General features: G+C 58.3%; 2 protein-coding genes across 11 annotated transcripts in view; one reads left to right on the top strand and one right to left on the bottom strand.

Annotated features, from left to right (window-relative positions):
- On the top strand, positions 1-26,820 carry PAPLN (papilin, proteoglycan like sulfated glycoprotein). 4 transcript variants are annotated; one of them, XM_060175497.1, is made up of 25 exons: positions 1-72; positions 4,298-4,410; positions 5,864-5,924; positions 6,280-6,382; positions 7,959-8,089; positions 8,886-9,009; positions 9,354-9,434; positions 9,526-9,698; positions 10,091-10,214; positions 10,511-10,637; positions 11,126-11,297; positions 11,465-11,644; positions 11,799-11,940; positions 15,806-15,886; positions 15,997-16,183; positions 16,844-16,910; positions 16,998-17,130; positions 17,265-17,724; positions 17,940-18,059; positions 18,131-18,352; positions 18,535-18,672; positions 19,062-19,189; positions 19,270-19,378; positions 19,577-19,743; positions 26,700-26,820. In XM_060175497.1, exons 1-25 carry the CDS (start codon positions 16-18, stop codon positions 26,780-26,782), a joined length of 3,483 nt encoding a protein of 1,160 aa, XP_060031480.1. In that variant the 5' UTR covers positions 1-15; the 3' UTR covers positions 26,783-26,820. The 4 variants fall into 4 exon arrangements, with proteins under 4 accessions (XP_060031480.1, XP_060031479.1, XP_016043017.1 ...); XM_060175496.1 differs by lacking the exon at positions 26,700-26,820 and adding an exon at positions 21,012-22,426 and having other exon boundaries at positions 15,809-15,886; XM_016187531.2 differs by lacking the exon at positions 26,700-26,820 and adding an exon at positions 21,012-22,426.
- The window catches only part of NUMB (NUMB endocytic adaptor protein), an 86,535-nt gene continuing 84,396 nt past the window's right edge, over positions 25,545-27,683 (bottom strand). For all 7 annotated transcript variants that reach the window (XM_060175508.1, XM_060175513.1, XM_060175512.1 and 4 more), the window contains one exon: positions 25,545-27,683. In XM_060175508.1, the coding sequence (XP_060031491.1) occupies positions 26,968-27,683 (716 nt within the window). In that variant the 3' untranslated portion in view covers positions 25,545-26,967.

The raw sequence follows: 27,683 nt of genomic DNA, 5'->3' as shown, positions 1-27,683 counted from the left end.
GCCCCTCGCCGCGAGATGCGGCCGCTCCTGCTGGTGCCCTTGCTGCTCGCCGCGTCCGCGTCCGCGTCCTCGGTGAGTGCGGTGCTGGGGGACCTGCAGCGGAGGTGGGTGCAGAGCCCCCCGGGCGGCGACAGCGACAGCGACAGCAACCCCCCCAAGTCCAAGTCGGGGAGGAGGGGCGCCTTGGGGAGCAGGGGTGGGGGGGCTCGAGGGCACCGCGGGTGCGGGGTGCGGGGTGCAGGCCTGTGAAAGTTCCGCCGCCCCCTCCCAGGAAGATGGGGGTCGTGCAAGCGTCAGACCCCCCCCTTCCTCGCTGGTGAAGGTGCGGGGTCGGGTGGGCTGTGGCGCCTCATAGCCGCCAGGGAGCCAGTGTGGCCGCCCTGGGAAGAGAGGAGGCGCCCACCCCCCACCTGGGGCCGGCACAGGACTTGGGGAGGCCGCGGAGCTGGTGAAAGGCGGCTAGGACAGCAGGGGATGAGTTTTAAAATCGTGATTCTAATTTATTTCAGTTGAATGGTTGCATGGGCTGCGCACCTGCATGACTTCGTGACTCCCGGGGACCCCCCCACCCCTGTAATTTTAGACAGACAGACCACAGCACCAGTCATGCATCTGCCTGGCAGATGCTCCCACTGGTGGAGGACTTGAACCCCGGCTCTCCTGCATGGCAAAGTGTGTGCGCTGCTGGGTGACCCAGCTTCTGGCCTCCATCTGTTTAAGTAGTCAAACGTGGCTGGCTTCCACATTGGGCAGCTTGGTGAGGCCTTAGAGTGGGCTTCTGAGGGGGACTTCCTGGGCCCTGGATATGCAGGGACCTTCCAGACACAGCACCCACCTTGGCCCTGCAGGTGGCTCCCACCCAGCTTTCTCCAGGCTGACAGGGTGGAGGGCACTGAGGCAGCCAGGCTGTCCCTTGAGACCTATCTGTGGTCTGAGGCCGGTGCTGTGGCTGGTGGGTTGGTTTGTCTGTCTAAAATTAAAAAGGGTAGAGTCATGCAGGTATGCAGGTGTGCAGCCCCATGACATCAATCAACTTAAATAAATTAGAATCCACAATTTAAAAACTCTCTTCCGGGAACCGGATGGGGGTGCACTTGGTTGAGCACACGTTACAGTGTGCAAGGACCTGGGTTTGAGCCCCCAGCCCCCACCTGTAGTGGGAAAGGTTTGTGAGGTGTGAAGCAGGCCTCTCTCTAATAAATAAAAATAATTTTTAAAAAAGAACAAAAATGAAAAAAAAAACATTGGGGGCCTGGGCGGTGGCGCAGTGGGATAAGCGCACATGGCTCCAAGTGCAAGGACCAGTGTAAGGATCCCGGTTCGAGCCCCCGGCTCCCCACCTGCAGGGGGGGTCGCTTCACAGGCGGTGAAGCAGGTCTGCAGGTGTCTATCTTTCTCTCCCCCCCCCGTCTTCCCCTCCTGTCTCCATTTCTCCCTGCCCTATCCAACAACAACAGCAGCAATAACAATAATAACAGCAACAACGATAAACAACAAGGGCAACAAAAGGGTAAAAATGGCCTCCAGGAGCAGTGGATTCATAATGCAGTCACCGAGCCCAGCAATAACCCTGGAGGGGAAAAAAAAAAACCCCAAAACCCTCATTTCCTCAGTTGTCCTAGTCACGCTGCAAGAGCTCCACAGCCTCACGAGTCAAACTGCTGTCCAAACTGGGAGGCCAGGGAATGACAGCCGTGGACATGTTTGTGAGTGAGACAAAAAACGTTCTATGGGCAGGTGGGGTGCGCCCCCTGCCCCCAGGCACAGGACACAACAGCCCAGTGTCCTCAGGCCACCTCCACCTCCTGCAAGCTTCCCACGACACATCTGCCAACCCGTAGTCCTCACTCCTTAGGTCCTGTTTCCTGGGAGCCTGGCTGTGGGCTTCTTCCCAGCTTCTGGTTGTGGCGCCAAAGCCAGACTCCAGGGTGAAACCCGGGACCACCCTAAGAGCTGCAAACCACCAGGCCTTCAGTGCCACTGATCTGCAGATGGTGGTGCCCACCCCAGGCCGCTCTGCACACACAGTGAGTCAGCGTGTGCCAAGCAGCTGGTTCTGTTGGGTGCTTTCTCCTTAGGAACACCTGCCTCCTGGCAGCCCGTGAGTGCAGTGGGCTGGGCCGGGCCAGCTGAGAATGCTTCCCCTCACTGCTCCCAGCACACATGCAGCTGCTTGGGTCCCAGTTCTAGCCGGGCACAGACTTCCCTTGGGGTCCCAGGAGCCCCAGCACTTCTGAATGGCTCTCAGTGCTGACGGGAGGGAGCTAGGACAGAACGTGCAGTACATGTCGGAGGAGGAAGCCGCAGAGGTTCTGCACCCCCACCCAGGCCGGTGCGGGGAGGCCCCCAGGACGTGGACTCCTGGCCCCTCCCCACCTGTGGGCATGCACCCTCGTGCCTCTGTGTTCACCCATCAGGCACTGAGCCCCGGGGGTGGGGGAGGGCCCAGCTGCTTCTGCTTAACTGCAGAGAAGCAGGGTGCAGCTGAGTGGGGTTGGGCTGGGCTCCAGGCTCTGGCTGCCGCTACCCCGAGAGGCTGAGGCCAGCAGCTGCTGGTGCCTGAAGTAAGGGGAGGTCTGTGGGGCTTTGCACTCAGAGGGCCCTGAGTTCAGGCCCCTTCTCTTCCCCTAGCCCCCCATCTTGAAGACGACAAAGTGGCAGGGATGTCCCTGTGGATCAAGGAGGTTTGTGTGGTTGTTTCAGGTCTGGGTCAGAGGGTGACTGCAGTCACCGGCTGTGGTCTGCAGGGCCAGCGTGGACAGCCCCTGATGACAATGTCTAATAATGTGACGAAACGGGGGGTGGCGGTAGTGCCCTCCAAAGTTCCTTCTCACCTCAAGCAGCACCTACCCTCTTAAACTAGGAGCTTGGCTGGGTCCAATGGTTAAGTGCACACATTACAGTGCGCAAACCTCTGGTCCCCATCTGCAGGGGAAAGCTTCATGGTGAAGCAGGCAGGGCTGCAGGTGTCGCTCCCTTTCTAATTATTTTTTTTTTGCCTCCAGGGTTATTGCTGGGCTCGGTGCCTGCACCACTAATCCACCGCTCCTGGAGGCCATTTTCCCCCTTGTTGTTGTAGCCTTGTTGTGCTTATTGTTGATGTTGTTCATTGTTGGATAGGACAGAGAGAAATGGAGAGAGGAGGGGAAGACAGAGGGGGAGAGAAAGACAGACATCTGTAGACCTGCTTCACCGCCTGCAAGTGGGGAGCCGGGGGCTTGAACAGGGATCCTTACGCCTGTCCCTGCGCTTTGCACCTCCTGTGCTTAACCCGCTGTGCTACCGTCTGACTCCCTATTTTTTTTTTTAAAGATTTCATTTATTAATGAGAAAGATAGGAGGAGAGAGAGCCAGTCATCACTTTGTGACATGTACTGCCAGGGATTGAACTTGGGACCTCATGCTTGAGAGTTCAACGCTTTACCCACTGCGCCACCTCCTGGACCACACACCTATCTCTTCTTTAAAAAGTAAAGGTTCTTTAATTAAAACATACATACACACACACACACACACACACACACACACACACACACACACACACTTTTAATTAAAAAGTAAAACTTTATGGTCTGGGAGGTGGTGCACTGGATAGGGCGTTAGACTCTCAAGCATGAGGTCCCAAGTTCAATTCCTGGCAGCACCTTCCGCCTCCCAGCAGACTGGGATCAGGTCATCTCTTTGGGGCTCTGGCGTCTCACTCCACGTGTGCCCCCACCCATCGGGGCTGCTGGGTCCATAGACGTCTGGCTGAGAGCAGAGGCTTGGCGTGAGGTCGACCCTCCCTGTGCCGCTTGTTCCGTCTCTGCCCCACTTGACTTGAATGTGCGAGGGGTGGTTCTGGGGTCAGATGAGAACTGGGTATTCGACAGGATCGAGTCTCTCTTGCTGAAACACTTATTTGAGGTTCTGTAAGAGGCACAATTCCCTGTGCAAACCGCTTCCACTGGAAGGTCTGCTGCCCTACAGCTGGCTCACTCACTGCAAGGTGCCTGCACTGCCATGAGGAAAACCTGGCTTCAGTGACCAGCACCATGTGGGCGGTGCTGTGGCCATGGAGGAGGCCCCAGTGTGTGTTCTCTCTCTCTCTCTCTCTCTCTCTCTCTCTCTCTCTCTCTGGATGAAAAAGCGACTCAGAGCAGTAAAATGGTGCGTGTACGAGGCCTTGTTTCCACTGAGAATAATGACAGAGTGAGAGCGGATTTGACGCGGGATCTGGCCAAACCTACCAGTCCTGTGCGCTGCCCATTGTGCCGCCTCCTGCCTCCCTGTGCCCTGAGCATGTGTTTCCCCACAGGCTCCAAGGGTGAGGCGGAGCGATGCCTGGGGCTCCTGGGGCGGCTGGAGCCCCTGCACACGGACCTGTGGAGGAGGCATCAGCTTCCGGGAGCGCCCCTGCTCCGCGCAGAGGTAGGGGAGGCCAGCCTGCCGGGGAGGGGGCAGGGGCTGCGCCCTGGACCCTGTGATTCCGGCCCAGGCTCTACAGCTGGCTCACCGCCTTCTCACTGTCGGAGGAGGGTCGTCCTCAGTTCCTTGCGTTGTTTGAAACCTGGGCTGAATCACTTTCCTTTGTTTCATTCACATGACAAGACAGAGAGAGAAGGGGGCAGACACCCCAGCTCCAGAGCTTCCCCCCTTGCTGTAGGGCCTGCGTGCAGCAGGCCTGGCATCCTGCCCTGAGAGCTGGCTCTCCTGCCCGGTCATTCCTAAGCCGCGTGGCTTCTTGCCCTTAGCGGCCTTGTCAGGTGTCTTTCCACCAGCGGCGGCTTGTTGAGCACCTACTATGTGCTCTGATAACGGATGCCGCCTTGAAGGAGTGGGCCAGGGAGATAACGAAGTCACGCTTTTCATGAGCGGTGCTCCCCCGTGGAAATAAGTGAAATAAACGTGTGTCCTGGTGAATGGCTCACTTGGATACTGTGCTGCTTTGCCATGTCTGTGACCCGGGTTCGAGCCCGGCCCCCCCATGCACTGAAGGGAGCTTCGTTGCTGTGGCCTCTGTCTGTACGAAGACATGGGGAGGGCGAGGACGCCTGCTGTCCTCGGTGGGTGGTTTCAGGGCCTATTCCCGAGGTCCTGCTGTGCAGAGGGGCCTCACGTGCTGGGATCCCAGCCAAGTTTACCCCAACACAGGTCTGATCATGCCAGGAAGTTGACTTTGAGTGGATAGACTCCCAGGTGGATAAACTCCAGAACAGTTCGGACTAGGCAGGGCGTTGAGAGGAGAATAGAGGAGCAGGGAAGTGGCTGCCCGGTAGAGTGCACACTTCACCGTGCAGGAGGACCCAGGCCTGAGCCAGCCCCCGGCCACCCCGTGAGGCTTCATGAGCACGACAGAGAGACAGAGACTCTGCTGGGGCAGGGACTGTGCAGGCCCAGAGCCCCAGTGATAGTCTAGTGGGCAAAGAAAAGTCTTTTTTTTTTTTAATTTTATTATCTTTATTTATTGATAGAGACAGACAGAAATCGAGAGGGAAGGGAGGGATAGAGAGGGTGAGAGACAGAGAGACACCTGCAGCACTGCTTCACCACTTGTGAAGCTCTCCCCCTGCAGGTGGGGACTGGGGGCTCGAACCCAGGTCCTGGCACATTGTAACGTGCGCTCAACCAGATGCGCCACCACCCAGCCCCAAGACAAGACTTCTGAGCTTGGTTTCTCCTGGGAACAGCCGTGAAGCCCACTCCCCTCACCTGAGGGGATTTGTGTAGGCGCACCCCCCACCCTGTCGCCCTCTGCTTAGTGTTGCCCACCGGGGCCTCCCCACAGAAACTGGGAGGCCCTGCAGGGGAGCCTCAGGAAGGACACAGGACGGGGCTGTTGGGTGGTGTGGGTTTGGGTCTTCCCAGGGCTCTTGACCCTCAGGCCAGACGGGGGCCCCGGCTGCGTGGGACCTGCCCGGAGCTACCGCATGTGCCACCCAGAGGTAAGGCCCCAGGTGTGTGTGTGTGGGGGGTTCCAGCTTCCGGGACCCCGACTCCACGGACGCTCTGGCCCCTGGGGCCCCTGTGCGGCTCCAGCCCCCTACTCACCTTGGCTTGGAGTCTGCTGGCCCATAGCCGGGGGACCCCAGGAGCCCTTCCCACCCCCACCTGCCTTGCCCCCTCCCCAGTTCACCTCTGGGACATGCAGGGGAGCACAGAGGCCCTCTGGGGGTGGGCTTCTCCTCCTGAAGTTGAGCCTTGACTGAGGAAGGGGGCTGCAGCCCACTTTCCCTGGACCCTCAAGCTTGGCAGGTGGGAGGAGTGGGCCCCAGCCCACTGCCTCTGCCCGACCCGCAGAGCTGCCCCGAGGGTGCCCCTGACTTCAGGGCCCAGCAGTGCGCAGAGTTTGACGGCCAGGAGTTCCAGGGGAGACGGTACAAGTGGCTGCCCTACTATGCAGGTGGGTGGCGGCTGCACGGGGCTCCTGCGCTTCCCCCACAGTGGGGAGCCGGGGCTTGAACCCAGGTCCTTGCTCATGGCGGCATGTGTGCTGACTCACTGCGTTTACTTTTTGGCCGCCAGGACTTCACCCAGCCCGTGTGCCTGCCTACAGGGTTCTACCACTTCCAGCAGACTTTTTCTCTCTTCTTTCCCAGAGAGAGAGGAGGGAGGGAAGGAAGGGGGGGTCGGGACGGACACCACTGCACCGTCTACTGCTGAAGGGGCTTCCCCTTTGCTTGGTGCTCCTTGTGGGAGTAGGGGGCTTGAACCTGGGTCCTTGAACAGGGTAAAGAATCCTCTCTGAGAGTCGGGCGGTGACGCAGCAGGTTAAGCACAGGGACCAGCGTAAGGATCCCAGTTCGAGCCCCTGGGTCCCCACCTGCAGGGGAGTCGCTGTGTTTACACTTTGGTGATTATTATGTATTTATATTATATACATTTTTTGCCTCCAGGGTTATCGCTGGGGTTCGGTGCCTGCACCACAAATCCACTGCTCCTGGAGGCCTTTTTCCCCATTTTTGTTGCCCTTGTTACCCTTGTTGTAATTCGTTATTGTTTATTCCCTTTTGTTGCTCTTGTTTTATTGTTATTGATGTTGTTGGTGTTGGATAGGACAGAGAGAAATGGAGAGAGGAGGGGAAGATAGAGAGGGAGAGAAAGATAGACACCTGCAGACCTGCTTCACTTCTTGTGATGTGACCCGCTTACAGGTGGGGTGCCGGGGGCTCAAACTGGGATCCTTGCACCGGTCCTTGAGCTTTGTTCCACGTGCGCTTAACCCACTGCGCTACCACCCGATCCCCAATTATATGAATGTTTTACAAGCATTTTCTCATGTCACTGTATAGTCTTCATCTTCACAATTATATATATATATATATATGTGTGTGTGTGTGTGTGTGTGTGTGTGTGTGTGTATGTGTCATTGCTGGGGTTTTACTGTTCCAGGTCAGCTAGCTTAGAGAAAGAGAGAGAGAGAGAGAAAGAGAGAGAGAAAGAGAGAGACCGTGTCATTAAAGCTTCTGAGATTGGCTTTGACCCTGAGTACCTGGATCAGGTGCAGGAGAAGCAGGTACACTGTCTAGGCAAGCTTTCTCTCTCTCTCTCTCAAGATAGAGACAGGGCGGGGTGGGTGGATGAGAGAGATCACAATTCCACATGTTGACTGACTTGTTAAAAGCCATTGGAGGCCAGAGAAGGGGCATCTGTGGCCTCCAGTGGCTTTTAACAGGTCAGTCAACATGCGGAATTTTTATTTCTAGATGGTGATGTTTGACTCAGAGCGTAAGCTGTCTGAGCACTGGGGCTCTGACTAGTGCTGAGAGAGACTGAGAGACGCTTCTCTCTCTCCTGGGGTTTTCCTTTTGTCTAGCAGCCAGAGGCACAGCTGTCTCCCGGGGCATGTCCCTTCTCCCGGGGCGGGGTGCGAGTCTGGATGCTCGGTCTGAGGGCTTTCTCTCCCAGTCAGTGTCCACGTGGGGCCCAGCTGGGCCTGGTGCTTCAGGGTATCCTGTGCTCCCCCTTTCCCGCCGCAGCCCCCAACAAATGTGAGCTGAACTGCATCCCCCATGGGGAGAGCTTCTACTTCAGGCACAGGGAGGCCGTGACAGACGGGACACCCTGTGAGCCTGGCGGACGGGACGTCTGTGTGGATGGCAGCTGCCGGGTGAGTCCTCCCCCCCCCACACTGAGGCCAGGGGTCTCAGGACAAGACTAGCATTTAGGGTGTTAGGGTGCCTGGCTTCACAGACGCCCCTCAGTCCCTCCCTCTGCCCTCTGAACGCGATTTCCCTCATGTGGGATGGGGCACCGTTCTCCAGGGACAGCTTTGTGAGCGGTGCTGTAGCGTCTCCTCACTCTGTCTCTGTTTCTGCTTGTCATTGAGAGGGGAAAGTGTCCTCTGGGAGCAATGTGGTTTCACAGGCACAAAGCCCCTGTGAGGCCTGGTAGCATGAGAGGGGGCAGGGAAGATGGTGTAATGGCCATGCAGACTCTCACGCTGGAGGCTCCTTGGCTGCAGCTTCCATCCCCGCACCACCACGAGCCAGGGCTGCAGTGCTCTGGGGAGCACACACTCTGGAGGGGTTTGGTGCAGGCACTGGGTGCTGCTGCTGGAGCCATCTCTCCCTGCCTCTCTCCACCGCGCTGGTGTTAGGTGGCCATTTCCGTGGGTGTCCCAGCCCGTAACACTCGGGGGTGGGCGTGGTGGCCCAGACTCCCGAGCTCTGCCATCCTGGGGAGACCCCTGCCTTGGCTTGGGGCTTCTCCAGACCACTCTGAGCAAGGGGTATAGCCCACTGATGGGGCCGACCTACCTGGGGGGCTCTCCCAGTGTGGTTGGAAGGGGGTCCCTCCCACAGAGAAGTGCCAGGGTCACTGTATTGCTTGGGACTGTAGACTCTGCCTGACCCCCGCCAGGCCCTGACCCCTCGGCTGTGACCCCTACTGCCTGTCTCTACCAGGTGGTCGGCTGTGACCTCAGGCTGGACTCCACCCTGCAGGAAGACGAGTGTCTGCGGTGTGGGGGCGATGGCTCCACGTGCTACCCCGTCACGGGCACCTTTGATGCCAGTGGCCTCAGCAGAGGTGGGGGTCCAGGGGCCAGGACAGCTGAGACATAAGCATCCGTCCCCTGTGCCTACCTCACCATCTCACACCCTGGCTAGGGCTCCAGGCCAAGGGTGCGACCCAGCGCTCAGGTCATGTCTAAAGGGTGGGGCCAGGCCTGTCACGGGAGCTCATGTGAGTTGGGGCTGTGCCCCCCAACCCAGTCTCAGCTCACCTGCCACACCTGCACCCCCCCCGACCTCCCGTGTCCCCTCCAGCACACGCTCCCCAGCCTGCCCTGCCCTGACACCCCCACAGCCTCAGTTCTCTGGGGGACAATCTTCCTGTGACTTGTGCGGCCCCAGGATCTCTCTGCCCCTCAGGCTACAACCGGGTCCTCGTGGTCCCCGCGGGCGCCACCAGCATCCGTGTGGAGGAGGGGGCGGCCAGCAGGAACTTCCTGGGTGAGGGCTGGGGCTGGGTGGGGGCGTGTGCAGGCGGTGTGGAGGTGGTGCCCACCTGGGCAGCTCGAAAACGGACCCCTCTTCCTCCCAGCGGTGAGGAACGTTCGAGGTGACTACTACCTCAACGGGCACTGGAACATCTCGGCTGCCCAGGCCCTGCCCGTGGCCAGCACCCTCCTGCACTATGAGCGGGGGGCAGAGGGGGACCTGGCCCCAGAGCGGCTGTATGCCCGTGGCCCCACCTCAGAGCCTCTGGTCATTGAGGTGAGCTGGGGGGGAGACAGGAGGGAGCTGGGGAGACAGGAAGGGGCTGGGGGACCGGAAGGGGCTGGGGGGACAGGAAGGGGCTGGGGGGACAGGAAGGGGCTGGGGGGACAGGAAGGGGCTGGGGGGACTGGCAGGGGCTGGGGGGACTGGCAGGGGCTGGGGGACTGGCAGGGGCTGGGGGGGACAGGCAGGGGCTGGGGGGGACAGGCAGGGGCTGGGGGGGACAGGCAGGGGCTGGGGGGACAGGCAGGGGCTGGGGCTGGGGGGACTGGCAGGGGCTGGGGGGACTGGCAGGGGCTGGGGGGGCAGGATGGGGCTGGGAGCACAGGGTTGGGGTCCATGAGGGTGGTGGCTCTCGGGCCGCCCTCAGCCGGGACCTTCCTGCCTAGCTCATCAGCCAGCAGCCTGGCCCCTGGGTGCTCTTCGAGTACCACCTGCCCCGGGCTGCTCCCCAGACCCGCGTCCGCTGGAGCCACGGCTCCTGGAGCGACTGCAGCGCCCAGTGTGGTGGAGGTGAGGACTGGTGTGCTCGGGTGGGCGAGCCCATGAGGGGCCTGTGTGGCAGAGGACTGCGGGGCTCAGTCCACAGAGGGCCCCCGCCTGAGCCCAGAGAACCCTTGTGGGCTTCCCAGAGGTGGCGCCATCTCCCAGGAGATGTTCCCCCAGGGCGGCCGAGGCCGGAGCCCTTGGCCCAGAGTCCATGTGCCGGTGACCCTCCTGTCAACGGGGCCGGTGGTCGCCTGGGAAGCGTGCAGCCCACGTTGGGAGTCGGAGTGGGGCTTGGTGACTGTCGCCGCTGGGGCCCGCAGGTCGGCAGTCCCGCCTGGTCGTCTGCACCGTGGACAGCGAGGCGTCCCCGGACCACGAGTGCCGGCACCAGCCCCGGCCGGCCGAGCAGCGGCCCTGCAGTCCTCAGCCCTGCCCGCAGACCGGCCAGTGAGCCCCCACCCCCCCCCCCCCCCCCGTCCCTGGCGCTCGGCAGTGAGGGGCCCCGACTGGGTCAGGGGTGCGAGGAGGGGGGACGGCTTTTCCCTCAGCGTGGAGGGCGGGGGACAGTGCGGCCCGGGGCTGGGCCGCCCACCGGGTGTATCTGACCCTGGCGTTGGTGGGGGCCGGCGGATGTAGCGGAGGACCCCAGGCCTGGCCGCAGGGCACCTAGCCGGGCAGGTGCGGGGGGCCGGGCCACGCACAGAGGGGCCTGCACCGTGCTGGGAGCAGACTACTTGGGGCCCAGTGGCCGCTCCTCTGGGGGGCCGCGGCGTCCTGGCTGGGGGGAGGGCTGGATCTGCACGGCAGGGTGGTCCTGTGCCCCTCTCCTGTGTGTGAGGGTGCTGGCACCCCAGCCCCAGCTCCGCGCCCCAGGCCCCGCGCCCCGCGCCCCGCGCCCCGCGCCCCTTACCGGTGCCTGCCCCCCACCTCCCCAGCTGGAAGACAGGGCCCTGGGGCCCCTGCTCGGCTTCCTGTGGCGGCGGCTCCCAGTCCCGCTCCGTGCACTGCGCCTCGGCCGGGTGCTCGGGGTCGCGGGGGAAGCCCCCCAGCACCCGGGCCTGCGGCCTGCAGCGCTGCGCAGCCTGGAGCGCCGAGCCCTGGGGAGAGGTGAGGCCTGGGAGTGGCGGCCGGGAGGCGCGGGCCCCTCTAGGGAGAGGCTTTGGCGTGGGGTCGGGGGGCTGCTGGCCTCGGGGTCTGGTCAGCCTGGGCGTGCAAGGGGCAGGAGCACCGTCCGTCCGTCCGTCCCGTCCCGTCGCGACAGTCTGTCCTTGCAGTGCTCCGGCAGCTGCGGTGCTGGGGTCCGGAGGCGGAATGTGACTTGCCGGGGGGCCGGGGGCTCTCCGCTCCCCAGCACGGCGTGCTCCCGGGCAGACCGGCCCCCCCTCGCCGAGCCCTGTGCGCGCGACTGTCCCCACCTCAGCGACCGAGCCTGGCGCGTCGGCACCTGGAGTCTGGTGAGCACTCGGCCGCCCTTCACCCCTCACGGCTGCTGCCCCTGCTGGCCCCGGGGTCCTCGGGGGGGCTGCCGTGTCACCAGTCCCCCCCACCCCCGTGGGTGCCACCGGTCTCAGGACCTCTCTCTGTCCCTCACTCCTCCCGGGGTACCAGTGCTCCCAGAGCTGCGACTCGGGCACCCGCAGACGCCGGGTCGTCTGTGCCCTGGGCCCGCCGGGCTACTGCGGGCGCCTGCAGCTGCCGAAGCCGGTGGCCGTGGAGGCCTGCAACGCGCAGCCCTGTCCTCTGCCCCCCGGTAAGCAGGGCCCAGGGCGTCCAGCCCAGCTCACCCGGTCCTCGGCAGTCCCCTTCCTCTTCCTCCTCTTCCCGTCTGAGTCACCACTGCTGTCAGCATCTCCTGCGCGACACCCCCTCTGTTCAGCATCGGAGAGCAGAGAGGTGACAGCACTCCACGGGGTGAGCCTAGTCCTCGTCTCCGACTCTAAGAGGACGGAGCTCCGAGCTCAGCATCGAGGAGAGTGTGTCTGCTCTCTTCCAGCCCCCGAGGTTTAGGGCTGCTGACACGGCTCAGCTGGACGGTGTGCTCAGCCTGGCCCCCACTGCTTTCGAGCCTGCGGCTCTGAGGTCCCAGGTTCAATTCCCAGCACCACCATAAGCTTGAACTGAGCAGTTTTGGTGTAGAGAGAGAAAAAAAAGACTTTATGCCTGGGTTGGGGTAGCAGAGGGCCGTGTAGAGACTTCCCTTCTTGAGACTGAGTCCCAGGCTCAATCCACCAGTCAGGGCTGAGCAGTGTTCCGCTTGGTCTTTCTCTACCATTCTCTGTACTTTTCACACCCCTATACACTCCCAGATGTGTGTGGTGTCGGGGTGAAGCTGGGATCTCATGCCTGCAAGTCCTGTGTTCTTGTCCTGACGTGTTTCCCAGACCTCCCTGGTTTGCATTCAGTGCTGACACTATGACCCCACCACTCCCGGCGGCCCTCCCCCCTTTTATTGGCTGGGACAGAGGAATTGAAAGGGGAGGGGGAGACAGGGAGAGAGAGACAGACACCTGCTTCACCGCTCGTGAAGCTTCCCTGCAGATGTGAAGCGGGCTCCAACCCAGGTCGTTGTGCACATACTGTGCTGCCATCTGTGCCCAGTCCCCAACCCTTCCTTCCTTGTCATACCCCCCTTCCTTCCCCCAGAAATCAGAAGCTGGCAGGTGTTTGCCAAGTGAACGCTGTCTGCGTGCAGGGGAGGGAGGTGGTCCGGGGGAGGCTGCCCCCCCAGCTCCTTCCCTTCCTGTGTCTACTGGGAGCAGGGCTGCAGGGGAGGAGCTAGGCTGGTGACTGCTGGGGCTGTGGAGACATGATGCGGCCCTGTGAGCCAGGAGGGTGAGAGGCAGGCGGGTAAGAACGGGTGTCGGTGCCGACGTGAATCTCTGCCCCTTGCTCTCTCCTCCCCGCCTGTGCAGTGGGCCAGAGTGGTGGGTAAGGGGCCGGCAGTGCTGGTGGTGAGGCTGTTGGGGGGCCCTGGGGCACATCAGCCTGGGCCTGACCTTCGAGGTACGTGGGCAGGAAGGGTCCTGGGGCTCCCACAGGTCAGACTCTTTGGCCTCAGCAACCCTGGCTGCCTTCCTGGGAGAGGGGCCCCGCTTGGCCTGCGGACTGGTAGGATTGACCTCAGCAGGTAGGAGGGAAGGGCCTAGGAAGAGCTTCAGACCAGGCTCATGTCTGTCAAGTGAGTTTCAGTTACTGCTGCCTTTTTTTTTTTTTTTTAATTTTGCTCCTCCCCCCCCCCTTTGTTGCCTTTTAAAAATAATTTATTCCTTTTTGTTGCCCTTGTTGTTTTATTGTTGTAGTTATTATTGTAGTTATTGATGTCGTCGTTGTTGGATAGAACAGAGAGGAGGGGAAGACAAGAGAGGGGGAGAGAAAGATAGACACCTGCAGACCTGCTTCACCGCCTGTGAAGCGACTCCCCTGCAGGTGGGAAGCTGGGGTTCGAACCGGGATCTTTACACCGGTCCCTGCGCTTAACCCGCTGCGCCACCACCCGGCTCCCCGCTTTTTTTTTTTTTTTTTGCCTCCAGGGTTGTTGCTGGGGCTCAGTGCCTGTACCTGAATCCACTGCTCCTGGAGGCCTCTCCACGCTTTTGTTGCCTTTGTCGTTGTAGCCTTGTCGTGGTTATTACTGTTGTTGTCGTCCGTTGTTGGATAGGTCAGGGAGAAATGGAGAGAGGGGAGGATCCAGGAGCCTCACTCCGGTCCTTGTGCTTTGCGCCACGTGCGCTTAACCCGCTGCGCCACCGCCACCGCCGGCCCCCCGTGCTGCTGCTTTTGTGCTTAGAAAAGCTGTGTGGGGGGGGTCGAGTCGCTTCACAGGCGGTGAAGCAGGTCTGCAGGTGTCTATCTTTCTCTCCCCTCTCTCTCTGTCTTCCCCTCCTCTCTCCATTTCTCTCTGTCCTATCCAACAACAAAGCAACGTCAACAATGGCAATAATAACCGCAACGAGGCTGCAACAACTAGGGCAACAAAAAGGGGGGAAAATGGCCTCCAGGAGCGGTGGATTCATGGTGCAGGCACCGAGCCCAGCAATAACCCTGGAGGAAAAAAAAAAAAAAAAGAAAAGCTGTGTGTGCACCGTGGCGCGTGGGGAGCAATGAGGAGCACACCTGGCCAGGAAGGCGCTCAGCCAGCTCCACGCCCTTGTGCGGGACGTCCTGGCTGGAGCCCAGGCCCGACACAACACTGTGGTGGCACCAGGCCGAGGGCTGGCGCTGGGATGTCTCTCCCCTTTCAAAAGCTTTGAAAGCTGACCTGAGGCGATGGCACAGCACGACACGAGGCCTTGGGTCCACTTCACGGTGGGCCTGGGGGGAGGCTATAGGAACTGCCATCAACAACACTTAGTGCATCTACTTAGGAGGATGACTGTCAGTTGTTTTCGTAGTGCCAGGGAACACTGCCAAGGCCTCACACACAAGCTGTAAGCACAACTCTGCCTCAGCTTTTCTGTTTTAAAGTCTTGGCTGTGCTTACTCCCTTTTAAAAAATATTTATTCCCTTGTTTTTTTTTTATTGTTGTAGTTATTGTTGTTGTTGATGTCGTCATTGTTGGGTAGGACAGAGAGAACAGAGGAGGGGAAGACAGAGAGGGGGAGAGAAAGACAGACACCTGCAGACCTGCTTCACCGCCTGGCCTGTGAAGCGACTCCCCTGCAGGTGGGGAGCCGGGGGCTCGAACTGGGATCCTTCCACCGGTCCTTGTGCTTTGTGTCACCTGCGCTTAATCTGCTGTGCTACTTCTGTCCCAGTTTTTAAAAAACGTTATTTGTCTTGGACAGAGACAAACTGAGAGGGAAAGGGGGGGAGGTAGGGGAGAGTCAGAGAGACACCTGCAGGCCTGTTTTCAGCTGCAGCTTCTGCCCTGCAGGTGAGGACCAGGGTTTCAATCCAGGCCTTGTGCACTGTACTGTGTGCTCTCAGCCAGGTGCCACCACCTGGTCATGTGGAGTGGTGCTGGGGACCAAGCCCACACACCGCCTCTGTTCTGTGCATTGCGTCCGCGTCCTCACCTGCAGCTGGTGAGCTCACTGTGCCTCTGATTTGCATTTCCTTGCTGCCCAGCCACCTCGGCCCACGTGCTTCTAAGTGGTGTTTGTTTACTGAGAAAAGCCTGTTGTTCTGCTCTGCCCATTAAAAAAAGTCTTCTCAACCTATTTTTAAAATTATATGTGCTTTTTAAAAAAAATACTTATTCCCTTTTGTTGCTCTTGTTTTATTGTTGTAGTTATTATTGTTGTCGTTGTTGTTGGTGGATAGGACAGAGAAATGGGAGAGAGGAGGGAAGACGGGGAGAGAAAGACAGACACCTGCAGACCTGCTTCACCGCCCGGCTCCCTAATCTGTGCTTTTTAAAGAATGCAACTGGGGATGGTACAGGTGGTTTTACACCTGGCTCTTACTAGCTGAGCCTGGGACATTACAGTGACTGAGGACCCCTTTGGAGCAGGGCCAAAGTCACAGGCCTGCTCATTTTCACTTGTGTCCTGGGCAACCCAGGCTCTGCCTGGCCAGTGGGTGTGAATATGTAGCCATCATGGCTGGGCACCACCATTCAGCCCGCCACTCTCCTGCCTCTTCCCGTGTCTGTGGCCGCCCCTGCTTCCTGAAGAAGTCCCTCACACGCAGGCTGTCAACACCAGCCCCAGACACTCCCCGACGTCTCTGGGCCTTTGGAGGACCCCCACCGCAGGTGAGCAGCCAGAGTCCAGTTTCTGTATCTGTGTGGATGGTGGCCTGGGCTTGGAAGGACGAGGGGTGGGACAGGTGGGCGTGTCACGTCTGTCCTCCCTCTTTCTTTAGCGTCCAGAGACCAGGACCCCCACCTGCCAGCCTCAGGCCCAGCCCCGTCTCTGCAGCAGCCCCTGGGGTCTGACTTGGGGGGCCGTGACTGCAGACACAGCCCCCACGGATGCTGCCCTGACGGCCACACTGCCTCCCTTGGGCCTCAGTGGCAAGGCTGCCCCGGGACCTCGTGTGAGCAGAGCAGGTGGGTTCCCACACTGGTGCAAGGGGAGGTGTGCACAGCCCTGGGGCCTCGACTCCTCTCCCGGGGCGACTGGTGGGCGTGTGCACAGGCCCTGGCTGCTCTGCGCTCAGCCTGCTGAAATACAGCTTGGGCCCCATCAGCACTAAGCTGGACTTGAGAAGACTTGAGAGGAGACAGACATTGCAAGAGAGAAAGACAGCACTGCTTATGAAGCTTTCCCCCTGCGGGTGGGGACTGGACACTCGACCCCGGGTCCCTGCACAAGGCAACGTTGGTGTTCTCCCGAGTTCACCACCACCCCAATGCTTAACTTTTTTTTTTTTAATTTATTATTTTTTTTCAATATCGGAGCACTGATCAGCTCTGGCATCTGTTGGTGCAGGGATTGAACCTGGGACTTTGGAGCCTCAGGCATGGCTGTCAGTTTGCATCACCGTTATGCTGTCTACCCCCACCCCCCACGTTTAACTTGAGGCGTCAGGTTCACCAGCAGGGTGCAAGGGCCTCAGCTTGCCCCGTCCTCACCAACATGAGAGCATTAACACACCCTGGAGTGAGCCCTGAGGCCTGCTGGCTACTAGGGTGGAGACGGGAGCCGGCAAATGGCATGTGCTGCGCGGGTGGGGCACGGCAGGGACGCCAGGCCTGTGCTCTGTACAGGAAGGGCTGCGCCAGGGCTCAGAGACGTGAGGATGCTGGGGGCGTGCCAGGGGCAGGAGCTCCTGCGGTAAGTGTCCCCCACCCCACTGGGAGTTACCTGGGGTCTCATCTAACAGTCTCCCGGAGTCTGACTTCTCCTGCCACCTCCCTCTAGGAACCCCAGGGCCAGCGGTCCCAGCAGGATGAGCCCGGTGCCTGCAGGGGCTCCCGGTTTGGCTGTTGCTATGACGACGTGGCCCCTGCGGCCGGCCCTCTCGGGGAAGGCTGTGCAGGTCAGCCCAGCTACGGTGAGCGGATGGATGGTCCTGTGCTTCTGGTGGCCAGGCTCTTGTCCCCGTCCCCACCTGCCCAGAGCAAAGACCTTTCTGTGGGGCTGGGCTGGGGGCCGGGCACCCGCTGACTCGCCTGCTCTTGCCCTCAGCGTATCCAGTGCGGTGTCTGCTGCCCAGTGCCCTGGGCTCCTGTGCAGACTGGGCTGCCCGCTGGTACTTCGTCCCCTCCGTGGGCAGGTGCAACCGCTTCTGGTATGGCGGCTGTCACGGCAATGCCAACAACTTTGCCTCCGAGGGGGAGTGCATGAGCAGCTGCCTGGGGGCCCAGCGTGCACCTCTCCGACCGGGACCCTCCCATGCACCCAGGGCCTCTGCCCAGGGCACCCGTGGAGAGGGGGGTGGGAGCGGGCCCGGGCCCACAGGCCAGAGTAGGCCCTTGCCTTCTGGCGGCGGCGGCATCTTTTGGCCAGAGCAGGAGCCCAGGCCCAGCGAGACCCACCGCACTCCACCCTACGCAGAACAGGCCTGGGGCCAGGAGCTTGGGCCCAGAGCCTCCACTCTGGGTGGGGGTGACAGGGGACCTGCTCCTCCCTCCCACGGCTCCTCCAGGTAAGGCCCCCTCTGCCTAGGCCTCCTTGAACCTCGGATCCCCCCATTCTGCAGAGGGGGATGCTTGGGCTCTGCTGGGTTCCCGAGGCCACAGGTGTCAGGGGCTCGGTGGCTCATGGGAGGGACCCTCTGGCCGTGGATGGCCTCTAAGCCCTGGGGCAGCTGTGCTGAAGGGCGGCCCTCAGCCCCCCCCCCCCCCCCCCCCGCGCCTCCAGGGCTGGCTCGGAGCCTTCGCTGGTGCAGGCGGCCCAGGGGCAGCTGGTGCAGCTCTATTGCCCAGACAGCGCCTCCCGTGCCGGGTGGCGGAAGGACAGACAGCCCATTGCCTCGGACAGGTGTGCGCGACTCCTCGGGGGGGTCTGGGCTCTCTGTCGGCGGGAGCTCACGCGCCCGGGCCCTTCCCCAGGCACAGGCTACAGCCCGACGGCTCCCTGCTCATCGGCCCTCTGCGGGCGGAAGATGCCGGCACCTACAGCTGTGGCAGCATCTGGCCGGGCCGGGCCTCGCGGGTCCACCTTCGTGTGATGGGGGGGGACGTGGCTGTGCTGAAGGAGGCTCAGCACAGGAACCCAGCCCAGAACCATAGGAAGGACACCGTTTCCTCATCACAGCTGAGGCCGCAGACCAGGTAATGGCAAGGGAGTGAGTGACCCCCACGGGGCCACCTGGCTGCAGCTCTCGGGGGCTGAGGGGTCCCCAGCCCGCTCACAGCTGGGGGGAGGCTGTCCAGCTGCGCCCGGCAGGTAGACACGCGGCGTCATCAGAACCCGCCTGTGGGAATCTGGCTGGTGCGGGGCGCCTCTTCCACAGGCTCCGTCTGGACCGGAACCAGCCCGGGGTGGTGGAGGCGTATCCCGGCCAGCAGATCCGGCTCACCTGCCGTGCGGAGGGCTTCCCGCCCCCGACCATCGAGTGGCAGCGGGACGGGCAGCGCCTTGCCTCCCCCAGGTCGGTGGACGGGGCCCGGGAAGGAAGTGGTCAGACCCGTGTTGAGCCTGCCCGGGGAGGCTTGTGTCTCCAGGTTCGCACAGAGGCTTAACACCGACTGCTCGGCTCCAAGTGGGGGCCCCAGCGTTCACGGGGCAGGGAGGGCGCTGACACTGCCTCTGAAGATGGGGCCTGGAGTGCAGCCGGGCGGTGGCGCACCCAGCACCGTGCACAGGATCCGGGTTCAAGCCCCGCTCCCTACCTGCAGGAGGGAAGCTTCACGAGCGGTGGAGCAGGTCTCTCCCGTTCCCATCCGATACAATGGCCGCCGGGGCAGTGGATGTGTAGTGGATGTGCTGGCAGCTGGCAGGCCCAGGGAAAGACAGGCCGGCGCCGTGCTTGCTTGGCAGACACCAGCGGCATCCTGACGGCAGTCTGGTCATCAGCCGCGTGGCCGCGGAAGACCGAGGCTTCTACGCCTGTGTCGCCTTCAACGGGCAGGACCGAGACCAGCACTGGGTCCAGCTCCGAGTCCTGGGTAAGGCAGCCTGTGGGAGCAGCACGCGGGACGTGCGGGGAGGGCTGCGTGCTGGCCGACGAGCCTGTGCTTGGGCCCAGAGGGGCTGACGATAACAGGGACGCCCTCCGCCGTGACGGTGCCTGAGGGGGACACGGCCCGGCTGCCGTGCGTGGTGGCAGGAGGAAGCGTGAACGTCAGGTGGTCCAGGTAGGTCTGCCGCCCCCAGCCCCCGTCACAGCCTGGTCTCTGACTTGCTGTCAGACTTGCACCCCCGCTACTGCGTGTCGACATCCCCAGTAGCTCTGGCTGCGGAACGTTTGGCAACATCTCCCTGGAGGTGGAGAGCCACTGGGCTGCAGCTGCTTGTCAGCCAGCCCGGTCCGAGGCCCCCGCCTCTCCCCGCAGGAACGGGCTGCCGGTGCGGGCCGACGGCCGCCGCGTCCATCAGTCCCCGGACGGCACGCTCCTGATCCGCAACCTCGGGGCCGGGGACGAGGGCTCCTACACGTGCAGCGCCTACCGCGGGAACCAGAGCGCCAGCCGCAGCACGGAGGTGAAGGTGGCCCCGCCAGGTGAGCAGGGCGGTGGTCGTCACCATCCCCACTGGTTCCACAGCAAATCAGAGACACTGGGCCTAGAACCCGGCCACCCTCATACTGACCATCTTAAAAACAGGAGACAAAGGAGAGACTGCTGGAAGTGGGGACCAGGGTCTGGCCCCGCAGACCTCTCTAGAGTCAAGGGATAGGATGGAGGTGACGGGTCTGCTCAGGTCCAATGGGGAGTCAGGAGAGTCCCATCCACAAAGAAAAGGTTTTTTTTTTTTTTTTTCTGCCTCCAGGTTTATTGCTGGGGCCCGGTGTCTGCACTGAAAATCCACTGCTCCTGGAGGCCCTTTTTTGTTAGCTTGTTGGAGAGGGGAGAGAAAGACACCTGCAGACCTGCTTCACCACTTGCAAAGTGACCCCCTCTAGGGGCTCAAACCGGAATCCTTGTGAGTGAGGGTCTCTGCACTTTGCGCCATGTGCGCTCAACCTGCTGCACTGCCATCCGACCCCCAGGAGGGTTCTTTTTAACTGCTGAGTTGTTGGAAAAGCCCTGAGCTATTTTCCCAAGGCCACAAGCACTCTGTTCAGTATAGGTAAGGCTCTTCCGGGCTAGTGCTCTGCTCTCCTTAATGGTAGAGGAAACCCAGACAAACGGGCAGGTGGGAGAAGGCAGCTCTCACCAACCCAAAATGTACTTAGGGCTGAACAGCAGCACGCCCACAGCATGAACGAGGCTTCTTGTCCTTTCTGTTTATTTTCGCCCCCCCCCCCCAAGACTGACTCCAGTACAAATCCACTGCTCCTGAAGGCCATTTTATTGCCCCTGTTGTTGGATAGGACAGAGAGAAATTGACAAAGGAGGGGAAGACAGACACCTGCAGACCTGCTTCACCGCCTGTGAAGTGACCTCCCTTCAGGTGGGGAGCCGGGGACTCGAACCAGGATCCTTTTTTTTTTTTTAAATTTATTTTTTAAATTTTTTTTATATATTTATTTATTCCCTTTTGTTGCCCTTGTTGTTTTATTGTTGTAGTTATTATTGTTGTCATTGTTGTTGGATAGGACAGAGAGAGGGAGAGAAAGATAGACACCTGCAGACCTGTTTCACTGCTTGTGAAGCGACACCCCTGCAGGTGGGGAGCCAGGGCTTGAACCAGGATCCTTATGCAGGTCCTTGTGCTTAGCGCCACCTGCGCTTAACCCGCTGCACTACAGCCCGACTCCCAATGAACCTGGCGCCATGTGTGCTTAACCTGCCGCGCTACCGCCCAGCCCTCTCCTCTCCGTTGCAGCACTGGTCGCCCCGCTGAGGGACCCCGGCAGGGACTGCATTGACCAGCCTGAGCTGGCCAACTGTGAGCTGATCCTGCAGGCTCAGCTCTGCGGCAATGAGTACTACTCCAGCTTCTGCTGCGCCAGCTGTTACCGCACCCAGCCACAAGCCCAGCCCGTCTGGCAGGACTCACCTCGGCATCACAGGCAGCTGCCGAAAGGTTTGCCTGAAGATGGGTGAGGGCAATTTTTATGGCATCGCAGGCCGGTCACTAGTGCGGACTAGAGCCCAGGCCCAGATGAATCTCAAACACATCCCAGAGAAACTGGTGTGGGAAAATGAGGCCAATGTCACTGATTCCTCACCCCACCCTCCAGGGAGGAAATGACAATTAAAAAGAAAATCAGTAATCTACCCACACCAAGTGGAATTCATCGCAGGGATGGTTCAGTGTGTGTAATACACCAAAAGGCTAAAAGCGTGTGGTTCTATCAGAGGCTGAGAAAGCATCCAGCCAGATTCAACACCCATTGATGATCCAGACGGACCAGAAATCAGAAGGACCATTTCTCAACATAGTAAAGGTCCTACATTCCACCAGGCCCATGGCTGACGTCATTCTCAGTGGGAATAACAAAGCCTCCCCCTCAGATCTGGAACTACAAGGACGGCCACTCTCTCTACTGTTCAACAGAGTCCTAGAGATCCCTTTTCAAACATTCAGGCAAGAGAGGCTGAGGAAGAAATCAAGCTGTCACTGGCAGCAGCAGATGGCATAATAGTATAGAAAACCCTAAAGTCTCCACAGAAAACCTGTGCGAAACACCAGTTTCGTACAGTGGCAGAATACAAAGTGCACAAAAATAAATCTGGGCAACTCTGCACACTAAAGGTGAGTCAGGGAAGGGAAATGGAGAAATTCCATTAACAACGGCATAAAAAAAATACTATCTTGGAGTGAATTTTAAAACCTCAAGACGAACTGTTAAAATGGTCATGCTTTCAAGAGGGGTCTCCGGACTCAGCAATCCCAGTGGCATTTTTCAAGGCAAGTGAACAAGCCAAAAATGTATGTGGAACTATGAAAACAGAACCAAATTCTGAGGGGGAAAGATGAAGGGATCATGCTCCCTAACTTCAGTTTATAGTATAAACTGTAAAGCAATCACAATTGAAACTATGGGGTGTTGGAACCAAGGACCCAGAAATAAACGCATATGAGTCATGCCAGTGCACGGCAGAGTAGAAAGCCTCAACAAACGTAGCTGGGAAAACTGGACACCTATGTGTAGGAATATGAAACCAGATCACCACTTAACACCAAAATTAAGCCTAAAACTATAAAGTACACAGAAGACTTCAGTGAAACTCCAGGACCTTCACATCAAAGACATAGATACTTGGAGACTTGCCCTGTCTTGGGCAAGGATAATTAAAGTGTCTACAGTTTGAAAGAAAACCCTGGTGATGAAAGGAGGCATGCGGCAGCGCAGGTGGCACAAGCACCAGTGTAAGGATCCCAGTTCGGGCCCCCCACCTGCAGGCGGTCACTTTACGGGCCGTCAAGCAGGTCTGCATCTTTCTCTCCTCCTCTGGATTTCTGTCTTACCCAACAATGATGCCAACACTAATAGCTACAACAATAAAACAAGGGCAACAAAAGGGAATAAATATTAAAAAAAAAAAGGCAATCCATGGGTCTAGGTGGTAGCACAACCAGTTGAGCCTACATGTTACAGTGCACAAGGACCCAGGTTCAAGTCCCAGGTCCCCATCTGTAGGGAGAGAACCCTGTGAGCAGCAAAGCAGCGCTACAGGTGACTCTGCCCTCCAATAAATAAAATTAATTAAGGGCAACTCAGTAACGAAGAAGATACCTGTGCAGGGGTAGATAGCATAATGGTTATTCAAAGAGACTCTCATGACAGACTCCAAAGCCCCAGATTCAATCCTCTGAACTACCATAAGCCAGAGATGAGCAGTGAGATCTGCCCCCCCCCCATATATATATATATCTCTCACCACACAGCTGACAATGGTATCAGACACAAAGAAATCACACACTTTTGGCCCAGGAGATGGTATAATAGTGAGTGGTAGAGCTTTGGACTTCCGAACATGAGGCCCCAAGTTTGATCCCCAGCACTGCAGATGCCAGACTGCTGCTCTTTTCTGCCCGTCATGAAATAAACCACGCAGCTCAGAAGCCTCAAGTAACTTAAAATATCGGGAAGGAACATCAGCAGCCAGCTCTTGAAGGAAAATAGAGAATGCCCACTGACATAAACAGGAAAGGAAAGTGTTGGCAGTGAACTGATGAAGCCCTTATGAATCACAGTACCAGGACTCCATAAACAAAAATGGAAATAACTTTAAATCCAGCAGTATCACTGCTAGGCATATATCCACAGCACGTAATCTTTGTTCAGAGGAACACACGCACCAACTGGAGAAAGCAGTTACGGGATACATACTCAGTGGTACTTCAAAGGACATTACAGTCTCAGGTCAAAGATGGATGGAACTGGCCGTGACAAAGCTCAGTGAGAGGAAACGGCCAGAGGGCTTCACGCGTGTGTAATAGAAAGCGCACGGTCCTGCCAAGAGGAGGCGCCAAACCGTCAGGCGTTGCCAGAACTGCGGGTGGTGCCGTGAGGCTTCTAGTTTGGGAACCGTTACTGAGTCACCAGCAGACACTCGGCACGTGCTCTGCTCCCACCAACGTTGCCAGTCCCCCGGGGCCTCTGTGCATGTCGTGAAAGCGACTGTCAGGCTGAGGAGAGGGACTGGGGACGGAAGAGCAGCAGCAGCACTGTCTTCTGAGCACGGAAGGACTGGAGAAGCCAGGGTCCTCCTCCGGAGGCCACACAGCCTGGCTGAGGACTCGTCTCTCCGTACGGAGCTGCGGGGTTTGTTCTGTGCAGTGAGCGATGAGGGCCAGATGGCGCACCTGGCTAAGCACACGGTGCACAAGGACCCGGGTTCAAGCCTCTGGTCCCCACCTGCAGGAGGAGAGCTTCACGAGTGGGGAATGGTAAGGCTGCGGGGTCTACTTCTTCCCCTCTTCATCTCCCCCCTCCCCTTCCACTTTCTATCTCTATCTAGTAATAAAAAATTTTTTTAAAAGACTTGCTCAACCTCTCTTAAACTAACAACAGTAGACTTGAGGAAGGCAGTGTAGTAATAGGCCAGGCTTAAGAGTTTGAAGAAAGGCTTCCCCACCTCTCAGAACCCCCAAATCCACTAAAGAACAATGAATTTGGGAGTCAGGCGGTAGCGCAGTGGGTTAAGCGCGCACGGTGCAAAGTGCAAGGACCGGCATCAGGATCCTGGTTCGAGCCCCCAGCTCCTCACCTGCAGGGGAGTTGCTTCACAGGCAGTAAAGCAGATATGCAGCTGTCTTATCTTACTCTCCATTTCATTCTGTTCTATCCAACAACGACAACATCAGTAACAATACCAACTACAACAATAAAACACGGCAACAAAAGGGAATGTTAAAAAAAAAAAAGAAGGGGGTCGGGCGGTGGCGCAGCGGGTTAAGCGCAGGTGGCGCAAAGCGCAGGGACCCGCGTAAGGATCCCGGTTCGAGCCCCCGGCTCCCCACCTGCAGGGGAGTCGCTTCACAGGCGGTGAAGCAGGTCTGCAGGTGTCTATCTTTCTCTCCCCTTCTCTGTCTTCCCCTCCTCTCTCCATTTCTCTCTGTCCTATCCAACAACGAACAACATCAACAATGGCAATAATAATAATAATAAAAAAAAAAAACAACAAGGGCAACAAAAGGGGGACAAAATGGCCTCCAGGAGCGGTGGATTCATGGTGCAGGCACCGAGCCCAGCAATAACCCTGGAGGGAAAAAAAAAAAAAAAAAAAAAAGAAAAATGAATTTAATGAGTTCCCAAGTCCCCTTCCACCCCAACCCTCTACAGAGCTTCCAGAAGGGGACTAGCAGAGACGGCACAGTGAAGACCGGCATTCTGACAAGTGGCTTCTTCCCAACACACTGGCTAACAGCATCAGACTTCATGGCCCACCTCTTAATGAAAGCAGCACAGGTCATAAAAAATATTAAGGAATGGTCACTTTCACTTACCAGAGCTGGTTTTGCTGTGGAAATCAGAAAATAGAGTGACTTCACTCTGCGGGTGGGGACCAGGGGCTTGAACCCAGGTCCTTGCACACATTGTAACACGTGTGCTTAACCAGATGTACCACCACCTGGCCCAAGGAGTGACTTTTTTGCTTTCCCTAGTTTAGTTAAACCAGTCCTTGCTTTACTGGGTCCATACTTCAGAAGGTAAGTCGAAGCAAGAGTCAAACTCTCTTCACCCTGTTCCACATACGGGCCACTAGAGTGAGTTAAAAGCGTCCCAGGGAGTTTAAGATGTACCCAGAGCGGAAACTGAGTATTTCAGCTTCAGGCCTCTCAGGGCCTGGGGTGGGGCTGAAGTTTGGCATCTCAAACCACCTCCTGGAAGTCCAGGCTATTGCTCTGGACCACACGCCAGCAGCAAGCACCAGAGATGCACTCAGGCTCAACCAGGGCCGAAAGGACAATTCAACATTTTTAATTGACTTTTTGCAATACAATTTTCTAGTCATAAAACTAGACCTAGCAGCAACAGTGGAGAGACCAAGGCTAAAAACTCCAACGAACAACAAGTGAGCTCATTTGGCTAGTGAAGAAAAAGGGAAAGGATAGCCCCTTCGTGGGCAAAGGCTTCTACCACGAACATTTATTTTTTTTGTTAAAGCAGTTTATAAATTCTTATCAGTACAAATATGTATATATATATAATATATATATATATATATATATATTTTTTACATTTGATTGTAAGGCCAGCGTTCAAAAGTGAAGATGAGATGGTTCTCACGTTGTTACCGGAGGTCAGGTGGCTGTTTTGCTCACCACAGGAGAGGGGACACATACACACAGCACTAATAAAACCTGAATTTCCATCCCCACAAAACTCGGGAACAAAAGACAAAACAAAACCGTCCAAGACCCACGTGACAAACCAACACAGTAAACTGTATTCCCACCAATGGATCACCTCGGTGTTAAAGGATTAACATAAGGAAATAGTAGCAATATAGAAAAGAAAAATACGGATTTTTATCGAGTGTGTTTAGCTTGATTCTGTTCACCTATTGGTATTAGCATTTCCTCCAGCACAATACTGTTCTTCCACCTCCTTTATTTAAAAGCACGACCTGGTGACTGTCTTGGTCCTAAGCATGATTGCTGCTGCGGTGCAGGATCACAGTGGACACACACTGGATCCTCTGCCCTGCCCTGCCCTCTCCACTAGGTGTCAGTGGTAGATCATCTTATGCACAATTTCTTACAGCTAACCCTTTTACCTTTGGCAAGATTACTTACAACTCATACAACTTTTTAATATTGATAACTATTTAAAATATTCTAAATGCATAAAAATAAAGATTTTGGCTTTCTGATATATATATATATATATTTATAATATTTATTCTGTTACTCAAAATGGAAGCTCAACTTTACCCCAAAATATAGCTCTGCGGGGTGGCTGCTGCCGTGCCCTGGAGGGACGCCTGGCCGCAGAGCCACCTGTCCCCAGCCCAAGCTCAGGCCCATCCTTGATGTGAGTCAGGTCGCCGAGAGGCCTGCACACTAGGGCCCAGCTGGCTTTCCGCTGTGTTTTTTATTCCAGTAAATGTGCTTCAGACACAGGTTCCTGTCCAGAGAAGTCTGCCTGTTGCCGGGGTCTACAAGGAGCTGAGGGCGGGCGTGTAGCAGCACCGCCTTGACGTCCCTGTCCTCTTTAGGAATGGTTTTCTCTCCTCCTGCCCCTGCCCTGCATATGCCCCTTGGGACCTTTGGGATTAGTAACAAGTGTACGCATCCCAGGAACACGAAAGTTCCTCTTGCTCCTTTAACCTCCACCCCCACCCTTGCCCAAGCACAGACAAAATACAGAAGGCGGAGGGACTGCTTAAAGTTCGATCTCAAATGTCTTCTGTAAGTCGCTGGAGAAGGGGTTGGTGGGGGAGGGGTTAGAGCGCTGCTTGGACTTGCTCTCGAGCGCAGCCCACTGGGCTTCGAAAGGATCCACCGGGCAGGCGCCTCCGGGCGCCTCTGTGTGCTCGTCTCCTACGGTCAGCCTGCCCTCGTCTACACCGTTGAAGGCCGCAGACCCATTGAGGTGCTGAGCAGGAGGCTTAAAGAAAGGGCTGGCGGCAGCACCGCTTGGCTCATACTGCGGGAACGTCTGCTGCTTGACCAGGCTGGGAGACTGGTGGGGGTGGGCAACCTGAGCGTGGCCTGCAGTGCCGAACACATTGGCTACCATCTGGGATGGAGTGATGCCCACCACTGGCACACTGGGGGCTGGGTAGGGCATGCCGTTGGCCACAGGGTAGGGCTGGGCAGGGACAAAAGCTGGCGGCAGCGGCGGGACCAAACCCACCGGCAGCGGCGGGGAGCCGAGGAATGCACCCCCCTGGAAGGGCGGCACCGGCTGGGGCACGGCAGCGGGCAGGTGCGGCTGGTGCATGGGCTGCAGTGGCGCAGCTGGGGCCGGGGGCTGCTGGGCCCGGACACTCTTGGACACCTCTTCTAACCAGCGGTCGGCCTCGGACGGAGTGCGCCTGTGGCCAGCCTGGAAGGGACCTGGAGAAGCAGCACCAGAAGACGGACCCCACTCGGTTC

Source organism: Erinaceus europaeus, chromosome 16 (genome assembly GCF_950295315.1).
Source record: "Erinaceus europaeus chromosome 16, mEriEur2.1, whole genome shotgun sequence".
NCBI lineage: Eukaryota > Metazoa > Chordata > Mammalia > Eulipotyphla > Erinaceidae > Erinaceus > Erinaceus europaeus.
This window is presented reverse-complemented; position numbering and strand designations above follow the sequence as displayed.